Source organism: Pleurodeles waltl, chromosome 3_1 (genome assembly GCF_031143425.1).
Source record: "Pleurodeles waltl isolate 20211129_DDA chromosome 3_1, aPleWal1.hap1.20221129, whole genome shotgun sequence".
Taxonomy (NCBI): domain Eukaryota; kingdom Metazoa; phylum Chordata; class Amphibia; order Caudata; family Salamandridae; genus Pleurodeles; species Pleurodeles waltl.
In genome coordinates, this window is record NC_090440.1 from 1,693,671,673 (window position 1) to 1,693,692,226 (window position 20,554).

General features: G+C 47.9%; 1 protein-coding gene across 2 annotated transcripts in view; it reads right to left on the minus strand.

Moving 5' to 3' along the window:
- The window catches only part of PRMT2 (protein arginine methyltransferase 2), a 298,198-nt gene that overhangs the window by 52,036 nt on the left and 225,608 nt on the right, over positions 1-20,554 (minus strand). For both annotated transcript variants that reach the window (XM_069225499.1, XM_069225500.1), the window contains exon 8: positions 20,298-20,434. In XM_069225499.1, coding sequence (XP_069081600.1) covers positions 20,298-20,434 — 137 coding nt within the window. The remainder of the gene's footprint in view (positions 1-20,297; positions 20,435-20,554) is intronic.

Genomic DNA, 20,554 nt, shown 5'->3' on the forward strand with positions numbered 1-20,554 from the left:
CAGGTGAGCCATTGAGACCTAGACAAAATAAAAAAACAAGTCCCTTAGAAACATACTAGTGATTGGAAGTCTGATGAGAAACATACTAGTGATTTGGAAGTTGTAAAGTTCTAGCACAGCCTTTTATTTCAGTTCATTACCCCTCTGCATCCCCTCAATCATTCATCTTCCCTGCAACCTTACCATATTGTTCACCCATTTGGAATCTAAGCCACTTGTATGCTGGAGCTTTTTCAAATGCAGTTCAGACTAGCAGTTTACACTAAATGGTATTGAGGCTGTCTTTGCTGTTTTCTCGTCTCTCTTTGTACCTTCTGCCACCTTTATCCACCTCTGGCCTGTCTGTTGCTGCCCCTGCCAAAAGCTTTGCCCTGTTTGCCAACCCATCTTCTCACAATGCTTTATCCTGTCTAGTCCTCTCACTGCTTGACCATGTAACAATGTTAGCTCTTAGAAGGCATAGGAGCATCCAGTGACAGCACGATTTATGCATCATCCTAACTAAGAGCTCTGCTCCCAGCACGGCAGATGTTACAGGTGTGCAATGGCATTCTGTGGACATAGGTTGTGAGCCTATGTAGCACTAAGGCACTCATTACGTCTTTGACAAAAACCGCTGTGGTGACGGCTGCCAAAAGACCACAGTTGATGCGGCAATCCACCGCCATATAATGAGTCACAAAAACAAAACCGCAAGAAAGGAGCCAGAAGTACAACCCCGCCAGAACCAACGAAGGTGGGAGAGAGTTGGTCCGACCACCCTCACCGCCACGCCTACAAGAAACCGCCCTCCAAATTACGACCCACGAATTACCACAGTGGTCACTCAACAGCGTAAACCTATTGGCGGTGCGGACTACCGTGATACACATACACACCCACCAACAGCACAATAAAACGCATCCCCACACAACCCACAAATCTCTAAAAAATCCAAACATCTGCTACACACTGCCAGCACAGAAATCTCTAGAACTGCACACACAAACCACAGCCACCTATACAGCCTTCACATCATACCTCTACACCAAACACACACAACACTGCACTCAATCACTACTTTACAGCATCCCATATACTCACACCACCAAACATTCCACCCTCTGAACAACACACACACTGCACCCACTACACAAACAGCAGTCCCCACAAAAGAACCCCCATTTCACTGATGAGGGGGTTGCGGGTCATGGTAGATGTAATCGCCAGGGTAGAGCCACAGTTGTTTGGTGCACAGGTCCAGGAGATATCCATTGCCAGGAAGATGGAGCTATGGTGGAGAATCGTGGACAAGGTGAACTCTATGGGAACCTATCCAAGCACACAGGACAACATAAGAAACAGGTGGAACAACCCACAGGGGAAGGAGAGTGCAATGGCATCCAGGCATCACATCGCCATTATAGAGACTTGCGGTGGACCCCCACCTCTTCCCCCACAGTTGACAACATGGGAGGAGTAGGTCTTGGCTATCCTGCATCCAGAGGGCCTCACTAGAATCACTGGAGGGCTGGACACTGGTAAGTCACCATTACTTTTCCACCACCACATACACCTGCATGGTATGTCTCCCTGTCACCCCATCTCCCTTCAACTCACACCATTTTAAACTTAGAACCACCCTCAACATTTTTCCCCTGCATGCCAAACCCACTTAAAGCACACCTCTCCAAGGTCATCATTCAGACACATGAGTAATGCATGGTCAGCATGAAGCACTACCAATCCCACAATGCATCACCATACACACCAAAGGTGGAAAAACAACACCCATCCCATAGGGAAACCCCTAAATGCTGAAAATATACCTTAGAATGAAATTACAACTATCATACATGTCCACAGGTACCCCAGCTAATGTCAGCCAGCATCATGTGCTACCTCAACCCAGGCCTCCACCAGAAGAAGGCCCCAATGATGACAGCTAGTCCGGATGTCTGGATCTGGAAGATCTCCCTGGCCTATCTGGTACCACTGGTAAGTCAGACACCACAGGCAACACCCAGTCCACCCCACATCAAACTCCACGACAGCAGCAGCCACCCAACGTCCCCAAACCTCTGTCCCTAGGACACGTCAATCAACAGTGTGCTCACCTGTACAGGGACCAGAGTCAACACCTCACAGGCAAGAAGACAAAGAAAGTCCTGGTGTCAGTGGGAGTGGGCACACAGTTCAGGGGACAGAGGCACATGGGACCAGGGCCAGTGGGAGGATATCTGTGTGTCAAGGGGTGGCCCAACCCAGGAGGTATTGTCACATGTCCTGGGAGCATACCAGAAATCCCAGGACAGGATGGGCCAAGTACTTACTATCTTGCAGGCGAACCAGAGGCTGCAGGGGGGAACACCACCAGGAGGTCATGCAGCAACTGCAGGCCCACAATGCCACCATGGCCTCCATTGCAAGGGTGCTCACTGAAATTGCCACCATCATGCGTGAGTCCACAAAACACCAGTGGGCCCCTTCCAATAGCCAGTGTACTGAACAGCCCTCCACATCTGCTGCAGCTAGTAGACTGGAGGACCTGCCACAGGACTCTGAGGCTACTGGCACCCCTCCCCATGTAGCAGAAGAGCCACCCCGCAAACGTTCCCTGTGAGCTAGACATCCTCCAGAGACTGTAGCCACAACCAAAACCACTGCCAGGAAGTGAGCCTCACCAACATATCTCCCTTGTGTGCCAATGAGACACCTTGTACACTTTGGACTGCCACTGCCCCTTTGTCCCATGGACTCTGGACCTGTACTACAAACTAACTGGGCCACTACACTGAAGATTTCATCCATCACCCCACTCTATTGCACTATCCTTTCATTTTTGTAACTTCAATCAATAAACACACTTAAAAACAACTGAAGGATTTTTGCTTTTATGTTATCAATATGCAATGTCTTGACCTTTATCATCCTGTGCAAATGTAATGTAAAGTGTGAATCCATCCAATGTACAGTCAAGCTTGGGGTACCCATTACCAGTGTAAGTGTTTGCCACAAGTCACCATCCACCAAACTGTAAGAAAGCAGTCTGTAGGCATTCCATGAGTTCACAGTAGTGACCACTTCAACATCTGAAAAAAGGGAAACCATTATGACTTACATATGAGAAGTAAAGGGAAGTAAAGCAACATGAACCCCTGTAACATGAAAGCCTACATTCACCTGGTCACATCAACCTAAAATTTTGCACTGCAATTAACTCCAAACACCAGAAGTGACTGGAAACGACTCATGTAAGGGCCGCAGACAAGATACCACAGTTTTGGCTATGCCATATTGTCAGTTTGCCAATCCCTCCTTGGAACACCTATTCAAGGCCAAACTGTCAGGGACAATGAAGTCACAGAGTGGTTGTGTAAGCACATTGAAACTCACACTGCATTCCCAGCAACAAATGCTAAGTACTGTATGGAATGAGGACACAGTTTAACGTAGGCTTCTACTTGAAGATGCAAAACAGCTGATACACTGCTTTTTCCCAATCATCATACCACTGGCACAACTGACCACAGATGGAACAGTGCCAGGTTTCAGAATACATAAATGTGTGCTTGGTACATCATAGCTACCACACAGCTCTTACTTTAAATGGTGGTGTGAACAGAACTACAGTCTTACGTGAGTGTCATTGGAAGTACAGGTGTATCAGATGTGTCCACATCCTCCTCCTCCCCATCTTCATCACTGTCTTCAGTGTCCTCTGCTGCCACAGGTGCATTGTCTCCGCCCTCCTCCTGCAGGAACGGCACATGCCATCTGAGTGCCAAATTGTGAAGCATGAAGCAGGCCACTACTATCTGGCAGACCTTTCCAGGGGTGTAGAGTAGGGATCCACCAGAAATATGGAGGCAACTGAACCTGGCTTTCAGTAGCCCAAATGTTCTTTCGATGACTCTTCTGGTCCATCCATGTGCCTCATTGTATCGATTCTCTGCCCCTGTCCTCTGATTCCTCACTGGTGTCAACAGCCAGGATACCCTAATGGCCTGCATACTGGCAGTGGCAAACCCAGAGTTGGATGGGCACTTGAGGGCAACACAGCAACCACAAGGGGTGAGTACTCACTGTGTACATGTGTTTCCTAATGCCTGGCATGGTCTTTGGATGCCAAAGTAATAGTCTGTGTATGCCTCAGTATGCCCTTGTAGGTTATGTTGTATAGTTCTGCATATCTATGGTGAGTGGTATGTACAATTGGTATTAAGTCATTTGCTGGTATTTCTGCTTCAGTAAGGGCCTACATCCTGACTCACCAGTGTTGGAGTGATGCACTGATGTCCACTGCCTAGGTGGTGTGACCCGGCAACTGCACGTTGGGCAGTCACTGTTGACAGAGTAATTGTAGCTGTGCCTTAGTCAAAAGGCAGACATGGATTAGTGAGTCACAGTAGGTGTGCAGATGGTAGTGTCTTCTTGAGATTCCAGCTGTTGTTCCCAGGCAATAGTGTGATATTGTGGTTGTTAGTGCAAAGTGTAAATTACCAGTAAGCCATTGTGATGTGTATGCCATATGTGCTGTTATTGCTGTTAATTACCCTGTGCTCCCTTCCTTTCTCCCCCCCCTCCTTTTCTTCTCCTGTCCTTGTATGCATTACCATCATCTGGCAAAGGAGCAGGGGCACTAGCAAGGAGCAGGGGCACTAGCAAGTGGGGGAGCTGCGGCCCACGGCACCCAGGCGGCAGTGTCCACCAACACCGAGGGGACCAGTGGGTTGGAGGGCGAGGTTAGCACCACAAGGGAGACAGGAGATACTACAACTGACTCAGATTCCTCCTCCGATGGGAGCTCCCTGGTGGTGGCGGCTCGTCTGGGGCCACCCTGGAATCATCATCTTCCACCACCCCCGTTCCAGCACCGCCCTCCCAGTAGCCCCCCACCCAGCTGCCTGCGCCTGCTCACCCAGGAGGCTGGGTGTCTCCTTTGCCTCGGGCACCTCAGCATCTGCCCCAGTCAGCCCTGCTTCCCTCACTGAGGAGGCTACTGACCTCCTGAGAGCAGTCAACCATAGTGAGTGCCATCCAGGGCTGGCACCCTAGATGCAGCAATGCAATACCTACCTGGAGGGCATTCACGTTGGCTTGGTTGGCCTACAGAGATCATTTCAGGCTCTGGCCTCCTCTTTGAGGGCAGACAGTGTCCCTAGTTCTTCCGTCCCCCTACCAACTACCTGTACCCAGCCCCAGAGCCCTCTCCCCCCACGCATCCCAAGCACACAATCAGAGAAGCATGCACCCAAGACAACAGACAAGACTTGCAAGGACAAGCACCACAGATCACACCACAAGCATACACATAGCCAACACATCGAAGCACACACAACAGCCACTGCCTACACTGTCTCCCCCTCCTCCCTCACAGTCAAATCAGCATTCACATCTGCAAGCACTGCATCCTCAGATCCTGCCACCTGTTCAGCCTTGCCCACAGTCACAACAGCAGACATGCAGACTAGCACCCCATTAACCACATGCGCAGTCACCACCACCACAACCACACGCAGCACACCAAACTTACTTGAAGACACCACCCCAACATACATTCACATTACCTGTTTGTCCCCCTCCTCCCAAATCACATATACACTCCCACTCAGACACGCAACAGCAATCCACCTCACACGTGCACACTTTACCTGCACCTACAACCCAGCCCAGCACACCTACGCCGCCTCACCTCCTAAAACCACTCCCTCTACAACCACTCCCAAACCTTCTCCCACACTCTGCCACACTGTACCTAAAGAACTTTACCATGCCCGTCTTGGCCTCCTCCCTCCTCCTGACCAACCCTGTGTTATCCAGAAATGTAAAGTTGTGCGCCCCTAGCACAGGCCCTCCAGCTCCCAGTCCTCACATGGCCCCTCTAGTGTTGCAAATGTCCCTCCCTCCACTAAAAAACCTCCCACAGCCATGCACAGGGCAGACACTCCCACCCACCATTCCAAGCCCACTCCCCTGCCCCCGAAACAGCATACCAAGACCCCAACCCCCTCCCATACCTAAGTCCAAAGACACCCCCCTTCCAAAAAAAAACCAGTCCTCTTCCCCTGCCTCCTGAGGTGTCTTCCTTCCACACTGATGTCCCTGCCCAGCGGAGTTACTTAGGCTGTCAGGAGTCAAGTTGGGCCTATTTCGTTGCCCTGTGGGTTGCCATGGACAATTGGACTGCCAATGGCCCTTTGTACATAGTTATATTGTTGAGGGCGCTATTCCCACCGGAGTACAGTGGTTGACTCGCAGGTATTTGTCCTGGCTTTCTTTTCTTCTGGCTTCTGTAAGTGTTGTATTTTTCAGCGGATTGTCCTCCATGTGTGTGGTATGTGTGTGGTATGTGTGTATGGTGTGTGTTGTGTGTGTCACTCTCTCCTCCCTTGTGTGCTAGGCCGCTGTACTCACCGTCGTCGCTGCTCCTGGACTCCCATCGCGTGGTACAGCTTCGGCAGGACTTCCAGTTCCGGTGCCACGGCAGCCGCGGACTCCTTTGTGTCGCTGGAGGGGAGTGTCTCCTTTTATATGGGACGTTTCCACCAGGCTTTTCGTGGTGGTGGTCTCGCCCCGGAAATCCTGGTGGTCTGCTATGTCGTGATATGGGGTTCCTCCGGGCTGAAGATGGCAACTGCCGTGGTCGGTGGCCAGACCGCACTGACAGTTCAGGAGGTGCATTGGCTGAATATGGGAAGGATCACCGCCGTGGTCATAAATTGGTGGTCTTCACTGCCAGCTTGGCGGCGGTACTACCACCATTGCCAGCGTGGCGGTCAGCTGACCACCAAGGTCATAAATATGGCCTAAGTGTGTGTGCGCAGAAACCGAATGCATAGCTGACCACCAAGGTCATAATGAGGGCCTAAGTGTGTGTGCGCAGAAACCGAATGCATAGAGCCCCAGCTTGTTGATCTCTTGGCAGAAAACCACAAAGCATCACTTTACCATGAGTCGGAGGGAGGACCTTGGATTGTTGGTGAGGAGAAGAAAGGAGTTAGGTGTCATTCCCATATGGAGCTAGTCAGTGCCTGTCATATTTGCCCCTATCCCTCTCTCGGATAGCATGCCTCTTACGTATTTGAAGAAGGAAGTACTGTGCTGTCTGTGCTTAGTTTTCTGTGTATGTGAGCAACAAATGCATTCTGCTGCACGCAGTGTACATTTTCTCCTTGAGTGAGGATGCATGCACTGGTGACAAAAAAAAAAAAGACAAAAGTTTTTTGTTTTTTTTTAATGTTTACAGTAGGGTGGTGCTCACCAAGATGATGCTGTTGTCTAGATGTCCACATCTCGGTCAGTGCTCTCTGTATACATACCCTAGTATTGTTTTAGAAGAAAAACTATAGTGATAACATTACTGTGGCAAAGTATGTCGGGTGGTCTTTAAGAGCACGCAATTACCATACGAGAATGGAGTGCTCATGGTTCCAACCACTAAACGCTATTGTCTAGCGCTTCAGCTTTCTTTTGAGGCTGGATGATGACTAGAGAATGATAGCTTTGATAAAGGCCTCCTTACGGAATCAGGAACAGTACAATATCTCCCGAGTTGTCAGTTTTCAAAAACTGAGAATACAGCATTGCTAAGTTTGACTGCAGTGGAGCAGATCCATAGATCTATAAAGATGCATAGAATCCCTCTGGATTTTGGCATGCGTTCATAATGCTGTATGTGACACACGATGGTAGAAAATAGAAAAATGTCACGCAATTTGTGCTTTCTATGAAATAACGAGTTCATTACATTCAAAAGCGCAGGTTATGTATTTCAGGAACGTTTATGCTTTGTAGGAGGCTTGTGAAAAAGGCCAGAAATGAGTGTCAGCATTTCTTGTGCACACTAGCTATATCAGACATACAAACAGAGATGTTAGGCATACAACTCTCAAAAGGGATTATCACTAAACTGTACAGAGCAATGTAGGTAGGTACTCAAAATCAGACCTTTCCAGTAAATTTAAGTGGGACGAGCGCTGTGAAACTGAATTGAAGGAGCAAAACTGGACCAAAGCCTTGCCACTTATTAGAAAGTGCTTGAGTAATGTGAGGCTCACCTCATACAGTTCAAATATTATACACTGAACCTATGTTACCCCAGCTATTTTGGATAAAATCAACCACAGTAACCTGCATGTATGTACCAAATGTGGATAAAAAGAGGACACAATCTTCCACGTGACCAGGTCATGCCCAGTGATTTAAAGATATTGGGAAGGGGTGACAGAGATCATGGGACAACAAATGATAATGACGCCAACCACCTGCCTTGCAGGTACATTGACATTCAAAGGTAACAAGCATTGGCAAAGCCAATAGGTCTCAGCAACCCGAGAGCTATAGGTGTTGGCAATGTAAATGCATTTATGAATGGTTCTGGGGCTGTTTTTATTGATACACAAATGCATTAACCCTGCCAACTCCTATAACTCTCAGACTGCCGAGACCTATTAGCTTTGCCAATGCTTGTTTTTTCCCCAGCCATTACTTCTTGAGTGAGGACACTTCTAAGTGTCAGGCAAACCTGGGTGTCTGGCGATTAGAACTGTTGAGGGCATGCTCGGATCACTTCCTGACAACTGTGGGGTAGTGCTCTTCCGTATCACCCTGAAGAGAGCTCGTGGTGACAGAGCGCGGGGGTAGGTAGAGAGGCACTAAAGGGAGCATCGTTGCACACAATCCACACACAGTCACAGCATCTGCCCAGGCACTAGCACCGGCAGTTTCCAGGTAAATGCTGCTGTGTTGCCCCAGCCCTACTTGCGCATATGTTCGGAGATAACCAGGGCGTTGCTTACATGATTCGGCGCATCCTGCACGCACGCATGAATCTGTGTGCTGGTAGTTTCCAAACAGCCGAGGTTTGGAATCACCACCATCTGCACGCACAGGCTAGAAGGACCCTGGCAGGCACCAATGCACAATGCAAGCACATAAAAAAGGTGGAATAGCTGCAGCAGCATGGAATATTTAATTAAACATAAAAACAGTGCTCGTTGCTAATTAAAACACCAGCGCTCCTAATGTGTGGCAGGACCAGCCAAAAATAAAAAAGACATTCTTGATCACTCTGTGCTTCTTCCAAGGCTACAGCACGGTACATTGTGGGTGAACGTGGTAGAAGTTTAGTCTCCAACATTTGTAGAAAATACACATCCTTACGTAGGGACATTTTCTCAGAACATTAGCTGTGTTATCATAAAAACACTTCCTTGTCCCTTACACGTGAGAGGTAGATTCCAGCCAGGGAACCACGCTTGTATGCTGATTGCTTCGCTACAGATGTAAACGCAGACCGCAGGCCTTTGCTCAGGTATGTGGTTGGTGTCTTCCCAGGGGAACCTGAAGGGCAGAATTAGAGCTTAACATGCTGTGCTCTATCATAGCCTAGGTAGGAGCTAGTCCATTGACTATAGTGGCAATATGATAGCATTGTTTTTATGCTTCACTCTTCTCGTCACAATTTTAATACTGTCATGTTGTGTCATCCTGGTTATTGCAGCTCACGCTTTGCTATCTAAGATGCAGTCGTTTTATTAAACTCATTATTGAAACATATACTGCTTCTGTTTGTCGTTTATATATGAGACTAAATTGTAAATGAGAGAAACGGATGAGACCTGAGTGAACACGACTTCCCTGAGAAGGCCAGTATGTCATGCGCTTGGCTGCCCAGTCATCCCTATCCTTGGGTAGAGATGAGGCACTGCTAGTAAGCCTGAGCAAAACCCAGATTGGAGCGACAGGTGTCACCCGCAGTGGGTTAGACTTAGTCTCCCACACCGCAGGCAATTCTGCTGCTCAAAATCCAGTAGTCTCATTAGAATAATGAGAGCCTATGTGACACGCCCAAATAGCCAGGAACAAGACCCCAGGCACAGATGGGTTGCACGCGTTGAGTATTATGCTACATTCAGTGCTCATTTGGCTCAGCCCCTCCTGGAGGTGCGCAATGAGGTCCGTTCTTGTGGCTGGCTGCCAGATTTGCAACATGAAGAATTAATAGCTGTTCTTCCCAAACCGGGACAAGATCCCTAGGACATTCAGTCCTACCATCCACTATCCCTCTTAAATCTTGACTGCAAGGTTCTTTGCAAAGTGCTTGCCAACTGGTTGCTCCTGGTGATTAGTGCCCTGGTCCCTGAAGCCAATCTAGTTTTTATACAGGGTTGCAACACCCTTCACCATCTACTGCGGATTATCCATGATACACCCCCAAAGGTGTATAGCAGGGTTGTGGCATCTCAACATCGAGAAGACCTTTGACACCCTGTGCTGGGATTTCTTGATGTCCCCACTACACCACATGGGCTTTGGGGAGAGGTTAATGTGGTAGGTATGTACCTTGTACTCAGATCAGATGGCCAGAGTGTGATGGGGCAACTGATATCTGGCAGTTTTCTGGTCCTGAGACGCACAAGAGAAGGCTGCCCACTGTCTCTGTTGCTTTTCGCGGTTGCAATGGAGCCACTGGCTTGCCACTTGAGGCTGCAGGACTGGGGAGTCCTGGAACTTGACATCCATAACATCATATCTCTGTACGCAGTCTATTTGTGTGACATGGAGGCCTCGCTACTGGAACTAATGCACCTGTGGGATGAATTTGGGGCTTTGTCTAACCTCAGGGTCAACTGGCCCAAATCTTGTCTGATCACCCTAGCCCCCACTCCGAAACTTCACAGGGACGCCTCTCCAGAACACCCCCTTCAGTGGTGTCATGATATATTCAAATATGTTGGTGTCTAGATTTATCATACCAGTCGAGCACTGGAGGAGGGTAATGTGGGGAGAGTAGTGAGATCGATGAGCAGCTCCCTCCCCTTCTGGTGCCCACTCCCTCTGTCCCTGATGGGATATGTGGCGCTTGCCAAAATGTTAGTCCTTCCCCGTTTACTGCATTTTTTGCTGCCTTACTGATAGCACTTCCCAAGAGTTTCTTTCAGGAGTAACAAAGCCTTCTCTTGCACTTAATATGGGGAGCAGGATGTCGATGAGTGGCACTACCTATTGCACAACACCCACTCGTTGAACGGAGTATGGGCACCCCTAATTCTGAATTCTAATATGCAGCAGCCCAGCTGCAGTGACCTCAGTGTTGGCTGGACGCTCACACCCCACCTCTGAGCGCCCTGTTGTCTGCTTGGGGCTTGGCACCGTGAGTGTCCATACCTGGCTATCAGACCACACTTGCTGGCCCCAAAACAGCTCTAGCTTAATGATGGCAGCAAAGACGTGCTGGTGACTGTTTGTACATGGTCAGAAACCCATCATGCCTTGCTCGTCTTTGATCTCATTGGATGATTTGCCAGGCATAAGGGGGTTGGCTGGTCAACATGACCTGATGCCATGGAAGAATGTGAGGATCGACTTGTTTGGTGATTTTTTTCAAGATGGCGTCAAAATGACCTTCGCGGCCATAATGAAAATGTACAACATGAAGGCAGGGTACTTCTTGACATCTCAAGCCATCAAACATGTTGTGAGAGCCACGTGGGGGGCTGGTGAGGCAGAGCCACCCCACTCACCTCTCCTCCAGGTACTCCTTACATATGGTGGTGTGCATCCTGCCATCTCGATCCTATATGGGGCCCTGCTATCTAGCAACCTGATTGATGTAGGCAAAGCTCGGGCCTGATGGAACAAAATGCTTTCCCACCCCTTGTCCGACAAAGCCTGAACACACGCACTCCAAAGTGTAAAAGAAGTCTAGTGGAATCCTCAATTCTGTTTCACACAATTTAATTATATGCACCAAGCACATCTCTCCCCCTAACGTATCAAGACAGTGTACCCAGCTTCCGTGCCGGAATGCCCTAGAAGTAAACTGGCAGAGGGCGGGTTTTATCATATGGTTTCGGATTGTCCTCCCCTGCAACAGAAGCGGGTCGAGATTGCAGCCACTGTAGCCAAACTGTCAGACCACGCACTAGTCCCCGCCCCTGAGTCTTGCCTCCTGGGCATTCGTCCCAGAGCCACGGGTGATAAACACCTGCATTGCTTTATTGGCTCAGCATTCGCCCTTTTCAAGTGGTACATGTGATACAATGGAAGGCACCTGCGGTCCCAGACACTGACAGGTGGCTGAATACGTTATTACTGTGGCCTCTCGCAGAATCAAGCATGTTGCACTCTTTATGTGCTACCGGTGTGGTGAGAGTGGGGGCAGGAACTGTGATGTATACATTAAGAACATTGAAGCTAAGAACGAATCACGCTTGCCCTGATGCGGGTGGCTAGGACCTACAGACATACACCCTATCAAGGGTGGGCGTGTGTGGCCCACACCCACTAACTGGCTGCAATCATACACGAAGGAAACATCAGTAGCTCACACCTGCATTTCCACCTCATGGTCACGGACGCCACTCTCCACCACCGGCGGCTGGACACTACATGCACATTAGTCAGATTTCCTGCAATCTGTGGATGAGGCTCCACCACTCACTCCCACCTCCCAGGAACGGAACTGTGTAGTTGACCCTACATTTTTTGGCATGTCATTTCTATGTACTGTATTTGTGCTTTGTATGACAGCTATGTACAGTGACTTTCTACTCATACAATGTATATTACAAATCTGGCTTCACCTTTGGTTGTTATTGCCAAATAATAAAAATGATTAAAAAACAACGACACGTTCAAAAAATAAAAGCTAATGCCACTGTGAAGAGGCAAGTGTGTGACTTAATGGATGAGTAGTGAGATGGGTGGGGGGAATAAATGTATGTATGGATGAAGTTTGAGTTGGTAGATGAGCAAGTTGATGGACCAGTGGATGAAAGCATGGGTAGGTAGGCAGACAGAGGGATGAGTGAGTAGGTGCGCTGATAGGTGGATTGGTGAGTGAATAGGAGAATGGATAGGTTTCTGCATAGATGGATGTGAGTGGATGGGCGGTTGAGTGTATTGCTGGATGGATGATGTATAGATACGTGATAAATCGAAGGTTAGTTAGATGGACTTTGGGCAATTAAATGGTACGTGTATGAATGAGGGAGTACTTGGATGGATGAATGTTTGTTTTTGGATGAATATTTGCATAGGTAGATTAATGACTGTATAGGTCGACAATGCAAGGGTATTGATTTTGATATCTGTATAGTGCATTGATTCTAAAGGTGGGTCTCTGTAACCCTCTCTATACCTTGTGTGAATCTGTTGTCAGCTGAAGCATCTGCAATAGTTGCCTTGTGCGACCTTTTTGAATGGTGGAACATCTTATCACAGGGAGCGCTGAAGGACGCAGCTGCAAAATGGCACTCACTAGCGAGGCTCTGACAACTGCGGAAGGAATTCACCATTTATCTGCAACATGTAACGGACTTTACAGTCCAGGGCGGTCAAGGATGCTCCCAGGAGGTGCTGTCAACCTGCAGAGATTGAGCCGGGGGGCACAGAGCTGCACACACAATAATTGACTCCAAGCCCTGGGGCTGCAAAGAGGTAGCTGCCGTTTTGCCGGCCTTCTAGATTGGAGGCGCCTACAATGCTGTTGGTGTAGCCACTGCATTGTGGACTTCGTGTGGGACGGGCCAACCCCCAAATGTTCGGACATTGCCAGTCAGGATGAGTGGAGCACACCTGGGTGCTTCGATTTTCTGGCTCTTGAAACTGGGCTGGGCACAGCTCCCTGGAGGATTGTCGGTGCCTCGGGACCTTTCCGCAGCTGTCGGACCATGGCGACTGCAGAGACACTGAGGCATGGCATCGAGTGAGTGCATGTGCTCCGACCTGGGGCATGCGAGCCCAGACCTGGGGGTGGATGTTCCGCCAAACAACACAGCCGGATGGGAGCGCTGAGGGTTGTGCTCAGCCAGGCTACAGGGAGAAGCAGTGGGGCAGGGCTGAACACCTCTGCACTTTGCTCAGGGCCGGCTTTAGCGCTAATGGCGCACTGTGCGACAGTCTTTTTTGGTGCCCACACCCCATGACCACCTCCTCGGATTCCCTCACTACCACCGGGCAAAAGTGCCCTTCATCTCACCAAAGTGTCCCTTTCAAATACATTCATTTGTTTTAAAAGCGGTTGTAAAGGCACAAAAAATATAGTTCTGTTCTTTGCAGAAGGCATATTAACCCTACTTCACTTTATTGCGAGTCAAAGCTACCACTAAACACAATTCCAATATCTCTCCCTAGCAAGAACATTCATGACAAGCGGTATCTTGACATTTGAAATGCTTCTTGAAACTTTTCAGGAGGTGCTTTTAAATCTCAAATCTCTAAATTACGGCTAATCCCCCCCCCACCCCCGCCCCACCCAGGTCAGCACCCCGTGCGCCGCACCGCTCACCCCGCTCTAAAGCCAACCCTGACTGCTGAAAACTACTTAACGGGGTGGGAAAAAAAGTGACTGATCGCTGGCCTGGCCCCATTGGATGAGCTGCTTGTGCTCCGAGAGACACAGTGACTACAAGCTGGGGTGTAGCAGGATCAACTCTACTGCACTGTGAGCCGATAGACAATACCCCAAGATTGTGGTGACACTTTAGGTGATGATATACTGTCTAGCAGCTTGTGTTCACCTTGAGATGGCGCTTGCAGATCCCTTTGAGCAGTACCATTGGTAAACACGATAGACGGACGAAGCTACTGTTTGGAAAGTGTCACACCACAGGGCAGCAGGTAGCCTCGAGAGCAGTGGCAGACAGCCAACAACCACCTGAAGCAGAACGAGATTCAGGACTCAAATACTTATCATTGAACATGAAACACAGCCAGAAAAATTTTTTACTCCAAAACTGACACTCTAATGGGCCGACTTGACCACATGAAAGAAAAAGCTGGTCGCATTGGCCACTTTCAGAAGCGAGGACTAGACATGGCGGACACAATGAACACTCAAAGAGAACCTTCTTCAGATGGAAAAGTTTTCGCATTAATTCAAGCTAAAAATTAAGATCATGAAACGTGCTCGCAATAGAACAATCTAAGGATTCTTAGAGTAGCTGAAACAACATACTGTGGTCAAATGGAAGACTATGTAGAAAAAATGCTGAGAAACATCTGTGAAACAGTCTTTACTCCGCTGTTTTTGGTGGAGTTCTGGGCCGCCCGACTATTGCATGCCTTTTTCAGCTTCAAAGACAGGGACATAGGAGGTCATTATGACTTTGGCGGTCTTTCTTGAAGTTCGCCAAAGCTGTGGGTGCCAGAAGACTGCCAGTGCTGGCGGTCTTCTGCCCACCATATTACGGGTAATGCTGGATTTCCGCCACACTTTGGGCGGAAATCCAGTAGTAGCTATGCTGGCGGGTGGAGGCGCTTCCACCACTGGCCCCACCCTGCCAGAAAGACTCCACCAGCCGTATCACAAGCTGTATCACAAGCTGTTATACGGCCTGGTGGTGTCCTGATGGCGGGGCACTGCCGGAGGTGGAAGCGCCCATTCCCGTTTCCTGCCAGACGATCTCCTTTCCGGATCAGGTAAGTTGATCGTCCAACAGGAGAGGGGGTGGGAGGGTGGGGGGTGTTGTGTGTGCGTGTGTGTGTGTGTTGGCTGCACCTGTGCATGAATGTATGTATGTGTGTCTGAATGTAGAAGTAAGTGCGTGTCTGCCTGTAAGTGTGCATGCTTGTGTGTATGCGAGTGAGTGTTGGGCTGAAATGCGTGTTTGCGTGTGAGTATGCATGTTTGGATGGGTGTGAGTATGCGTGGTTGAATGCGTGTTTGAGTGCTGAGGTGAATGAGAGTATGGATGTGTGTGAATGAATGCACGTAAGTAAGTGTAGGTGAATGAGTATGCGTGGTGCGTGTGGGTGCCTGTGTGCGTGTGTATGTATGCGGGGAGAGGGATGCTGTACCTGGAGGGGGGGATGGTGGGAGGGGGATGCTGTGTCTGGAGGGAGGGGTTTAGTGCTTGCGGCTCCTAATACCGCCAGCGGTGTTCTGTGAACCGTCGGGTCGGAGATGCTCATCTCAGGCCCAGTGGCTCAGACCACCCTGGCGGTATGAGTGGAGATGTGGCGATTGGCAGAAGACCGCCAGGGTCAAAATGACTACCATAATGCTGAAAGACGAGTAAGATGTGGAGTTTGATGGCAACCATGTGTCCTTCTTCCCCAACTTCACAATTGCTGTGAAAAAAGCCCTAGAGATTTTCCTCCTGTAAAATGCACATTGCTTAAGTCCGGCATACAATACAACCTGCTCTATCAAGCAAAGCTGCATGTTCTGCTACACGGAAGCTGCACATCTCCAGAACCCCAAACAGGCCAACTTATTCATCCGTATATATATCTGAGGCATCCCTTAGTGCTGAGAAATGACATCCATTGGGATGACACTGACCAGCTGAACGAAAAGGACCAATAACCAAGATGCAGTGGCACGGTGTGCACACCTGATGGATCAGAAACTACGTCCACTGAGCTACCGGTAACTGCAGGCATGGGCACTAGTGGGAGCACTGGCTGCTTGCAGTGCCCTAAAGGACACACGTCAACAACTTTCCACCCACCAATTCCTCTGGTGAATTTGACGTTAGCTAGCCCTTGGCACCCTCCTCTCTTGAACTGGAAAGTCCCCACACTGTTGGGTTGTAATGCTGCAGTTTTGCGAAATGTATGCATCATATGTGAGCTGCGTATTTTCATTGTAGGGTAGCATAGGATATTCCAGGTCACAGCATTTGCACTGCATGATACTTTTTTTTTTTTCTAATCTGGAAGGGGGTTGGGAGTGCAGGAGGGTCTCAGACAAGTTGAGGAGTTCGAGGTGGGAGGGGTAAACATGAGGGTGGCCGAAAAGGAGCTGTTTTTTCTACACTACATTACTGTACCACAAGGCTGACATGCATGCTTGACAGACTGGTACCGAGGGACACACCACTCACATTAGGGTATTACACTCAGATACACAATTAATTGCACCCAGTCGAAATGACATGAGTAACGTCAGAGTCTTGTTGTGGAATGACCCCGGACTCAACAACTTTAGGAAAAACAGGAAGGTGAGGGCATACACCAAGAGACCCAACACAGATGTGTGTCTACTGCAGGAGACACACCTGACCAGAAGGATGGACAAACAACAGATGCAAAGCATCATGCTCGTCAAATGCCCGGGAGGTTGCAATTCTGATTAGACATGACTAACCAATCCGCCCACTTCATTCCATAATAGACCCAGAAGGATGATATATAATATTGCACATATTACTGAGTACGCACACCACTACATTATTATGCACTTATGCACCAAATACGGACGAGTTGTTCTTGCTTAACAAGCTATGGCTCCAGATGCCGTCATATGGGGCACGCAGATCCAGCAACAGCAAGAGATCATATCCTAGAGCAGCTCAACAGCTTTAGGAAATTATGTAAGCTTGTCACATACTGGATATCTGGCACACCAGAAATCTGATCTTTCACGAGGGCACATGCTATTCCACCTTTCATAATTTGGCCTCCAGTTCAGACTACTGGTTGATATCAGACGGCATTAGCACCTGGACAACTGCTGTTGGGTATATGGCCAGAATGCCGTCTGATCAAGCTAGAACTGGAAGTTTCTGGACTAGTGCATGCGGACTGTCTGCCAGGGCGCTCAGAATTATGGTATTTAGAAGGAGAGATCAAAGCAGAGACAGAGCAGTTTGTTGATTCGAAGGTGGGCAGCGCAGCCAACCTATGGGAATCATACAAGGCGGTCTTCCGGGGGGCCAGTATAGCCAAGCAAACGGGGTCATCAAGGACATCAAGCAGAGATTGCATACCCTAGAAACAACACCAAGGGAGCTGGAAACAGTTTTGGGCAACCAGGTAACCAATAAACACCTTGCTTCTGTTGAACTCAAATTCCCAGAGAGAAAAGCAAAGGCTCGCATGTATGGAGAAGGTGGCTTTTTTGTCAAAATAGGGCTAACTCAGTCATAAAGGAGCTCACCTTACCAGAGGGGGCACAGAGCCAACGAAACTGATAAAATACTGACAGCCTTTCACAAATGTTATATGGAGTTACGTACACTCACATACCACTGATCAAACAGTGTTAGGATAATACTTTGACACTGTTGCTCTAGCCTGGTTGGAAGAGGGCCGCAGATTGTGTCTTGAGAGGCCTATAATAGTGTCGGAAATTGCAGCGACTATACAGACCCAGCCGAGTGGCAAGGCTCTGGGCCCGGCAGCCTGCCAGCTTAATTCTATAAAGAGTACACACACCTTCGGGCCCCTAGATTGCTGGCTGTCTTCAAGGAGACATCGGTTCGGGCAGGCTCCCTGATCACGCCCCTAAAGCCAGGAAAGCCTCCGATGGAGATGGACTCAATCGGATCTGTAGAGATTTGTCTCTGGAAGATCCATCCCACAATCTCAAAACCTTGCTACATCAGATCCAGCCTTAGTGCGAAGAGGCGGCACTCTTCCTGAACGCCACTAAGGCGTTTGATTCACTGGAGTAGCCTTTCTGGTTTTACATTCTACAACGGCTGGGAATTGGTGATAAGATGCTATTGTGGATCTGCTTAGTCTATGAGCGGCTGACAGCAGAAATCATCTTTTTATATTTTTTTGGCAAGGGATGTGGAGGATTGAAGAAAGGATGATGTGGGTGGCAGTGTACCAGGTGGTTCTTGTACAATATGCTCAGGAAGGTAAATGCAAAGAGAGAGGGACGACCCCTGGGGGTGGGGGATATTTTTATATTTAATACAAGGAGAAGGGTGGAGAATAATGCTGACGGTGGTGTCGGAGGGATGCCATGTACCATGTTTAAAATTAGGTTGGTGGATTGTAGGAATGGCCAGAGGATGGTGGAAATGAAAGGCAACACATCAGATGTAAGAAGAGGCAGGAGGCTGAAGGAGGAGAGGCCATGTTGTGTATGGCTTCTTCATGAGTCATCTACTTTGGCAATGGTGATCACGGTAAGAGTAGAAGAAATTGAGGGACACAAACATAACATATTTAAGTTGAGTAATCCGAATAACAGGAATGTTTTCACCCCAGGTTTATCCTTAAAACCCTTCGTGAATCATAAGCCAGCTAGCCAGTTAACTATTTAAAATCCTGCATGTTGTCCCCTCTTAATATTGAGTGTATTTCATAGCAGTCTTTGTAATGGATTCAATTCATTACTTATATTTAAAAGAGCTTACATCAGAAAATAACGCCTGCCGATAAACCTCACACTTCAGGCACAATCACACCATTTGCTACAAGTCCCCAATACTATCGTTTTGGCAACTATTGCAAAGATATTGAAAATTTACTTTAATTTAAGGAACAAGCATATGAAAATAACACATTATCCTTAAAATGTACCTATGATGATAGGAACAAAAATCAGACTGCAAACCAACTTCCAAACAGCACCAACATTATGAGTCCTATCTTATTCTGACATTTCATAAAAAATGCATTAAGGTGACTGATCAAGACGTGCTCAAACCAAGTCAGTAGTGGTGTTGATTTCCACTAATGGCAAAATCTTGAAGTTACTGGTCAAATGAGAATGTGAAAAGGCATCTCAGCCAGACTCTCTCTTTATGGACTGCTGAACCAACTCTGAGGTTTTACCCTGACCTAAAATCAGAGTCTTTTATACTAGGAATTTTTGCGATCTCCCATATTTTGATGATGTTTGCGTGCAAAAAAGATGACTTTTAAAGTCTACTAATTTTGTGAACAATATATATTATTTTCAATTAAATTAAGCAAGATCTCGTAGCACAAATCTCGAAGAAATAATTGGAGAGTACATACATCCCCTTTCACCATCTATTTTAGAATCTTATTCTTATAATGGCTGTGGGCAAAAAGAGGACAGTGTGGAAATTGCACTGTCTTTTGGCTTAATTGTATAATGAATATTAGGAAGTGTCAAACCACCATCCTGAACGGGGCAGAAAAAAAACACTTCAAACTGACAGGTGGGCGATGACCTAGCCATATAAATCTTGTAAAGTGGCCTTCTATTTTAGGAAAAAAATGTCTTTGTAAAAAGGACAGAAGGTTACAGAACAGAAATAAATGGTAAAAAAAACATTTAAACTAAGGCAACTATCTGCATGGTTAAGCAATGACTCCGTTTTGGTCAGCACAGGAGTGTAGGAGAGAAAAGACCTTCTCCATATTCTAATTAAATAATACATTATAAAAAACAAAAGCTGTGGCTGATATCTGGGGCGTACAAATAGACATGAGCTCTGTCTCTGTGTAGGATACCTGGGTAAGAGGTTGGTTGGTATATAAAGCAAAGATCCGCTATGTCTGATATTCAGAGTTAAAGCTGCAACAGGTTTACTCAAGCATACATGTACAGCCTCCCCCCAAAAGGGTTTCTGAGGGGTCCAGGAGTGCATACATACGGGTGGTGTGGCCCAGTACTGAGCTCCAGCTTCTGCTCCTTCTGCTCTATGCTGTGGAACTCAACGCTAAACCACGATAGGAAGCCGTGCATGGGTCCTGGTTTTATCACTTTAAAGAAGAACTGCCCCGTCATTCTCTGAAAGAAAATAAAGTGAGAAGTTACAGCGGCCATTTTTCTCGCAACACGAAATCTAGTCCTGAAAAAACATGCACAAACTACTGCCCAATTGGAATCAACAGTCAAAAACCTCAGCAT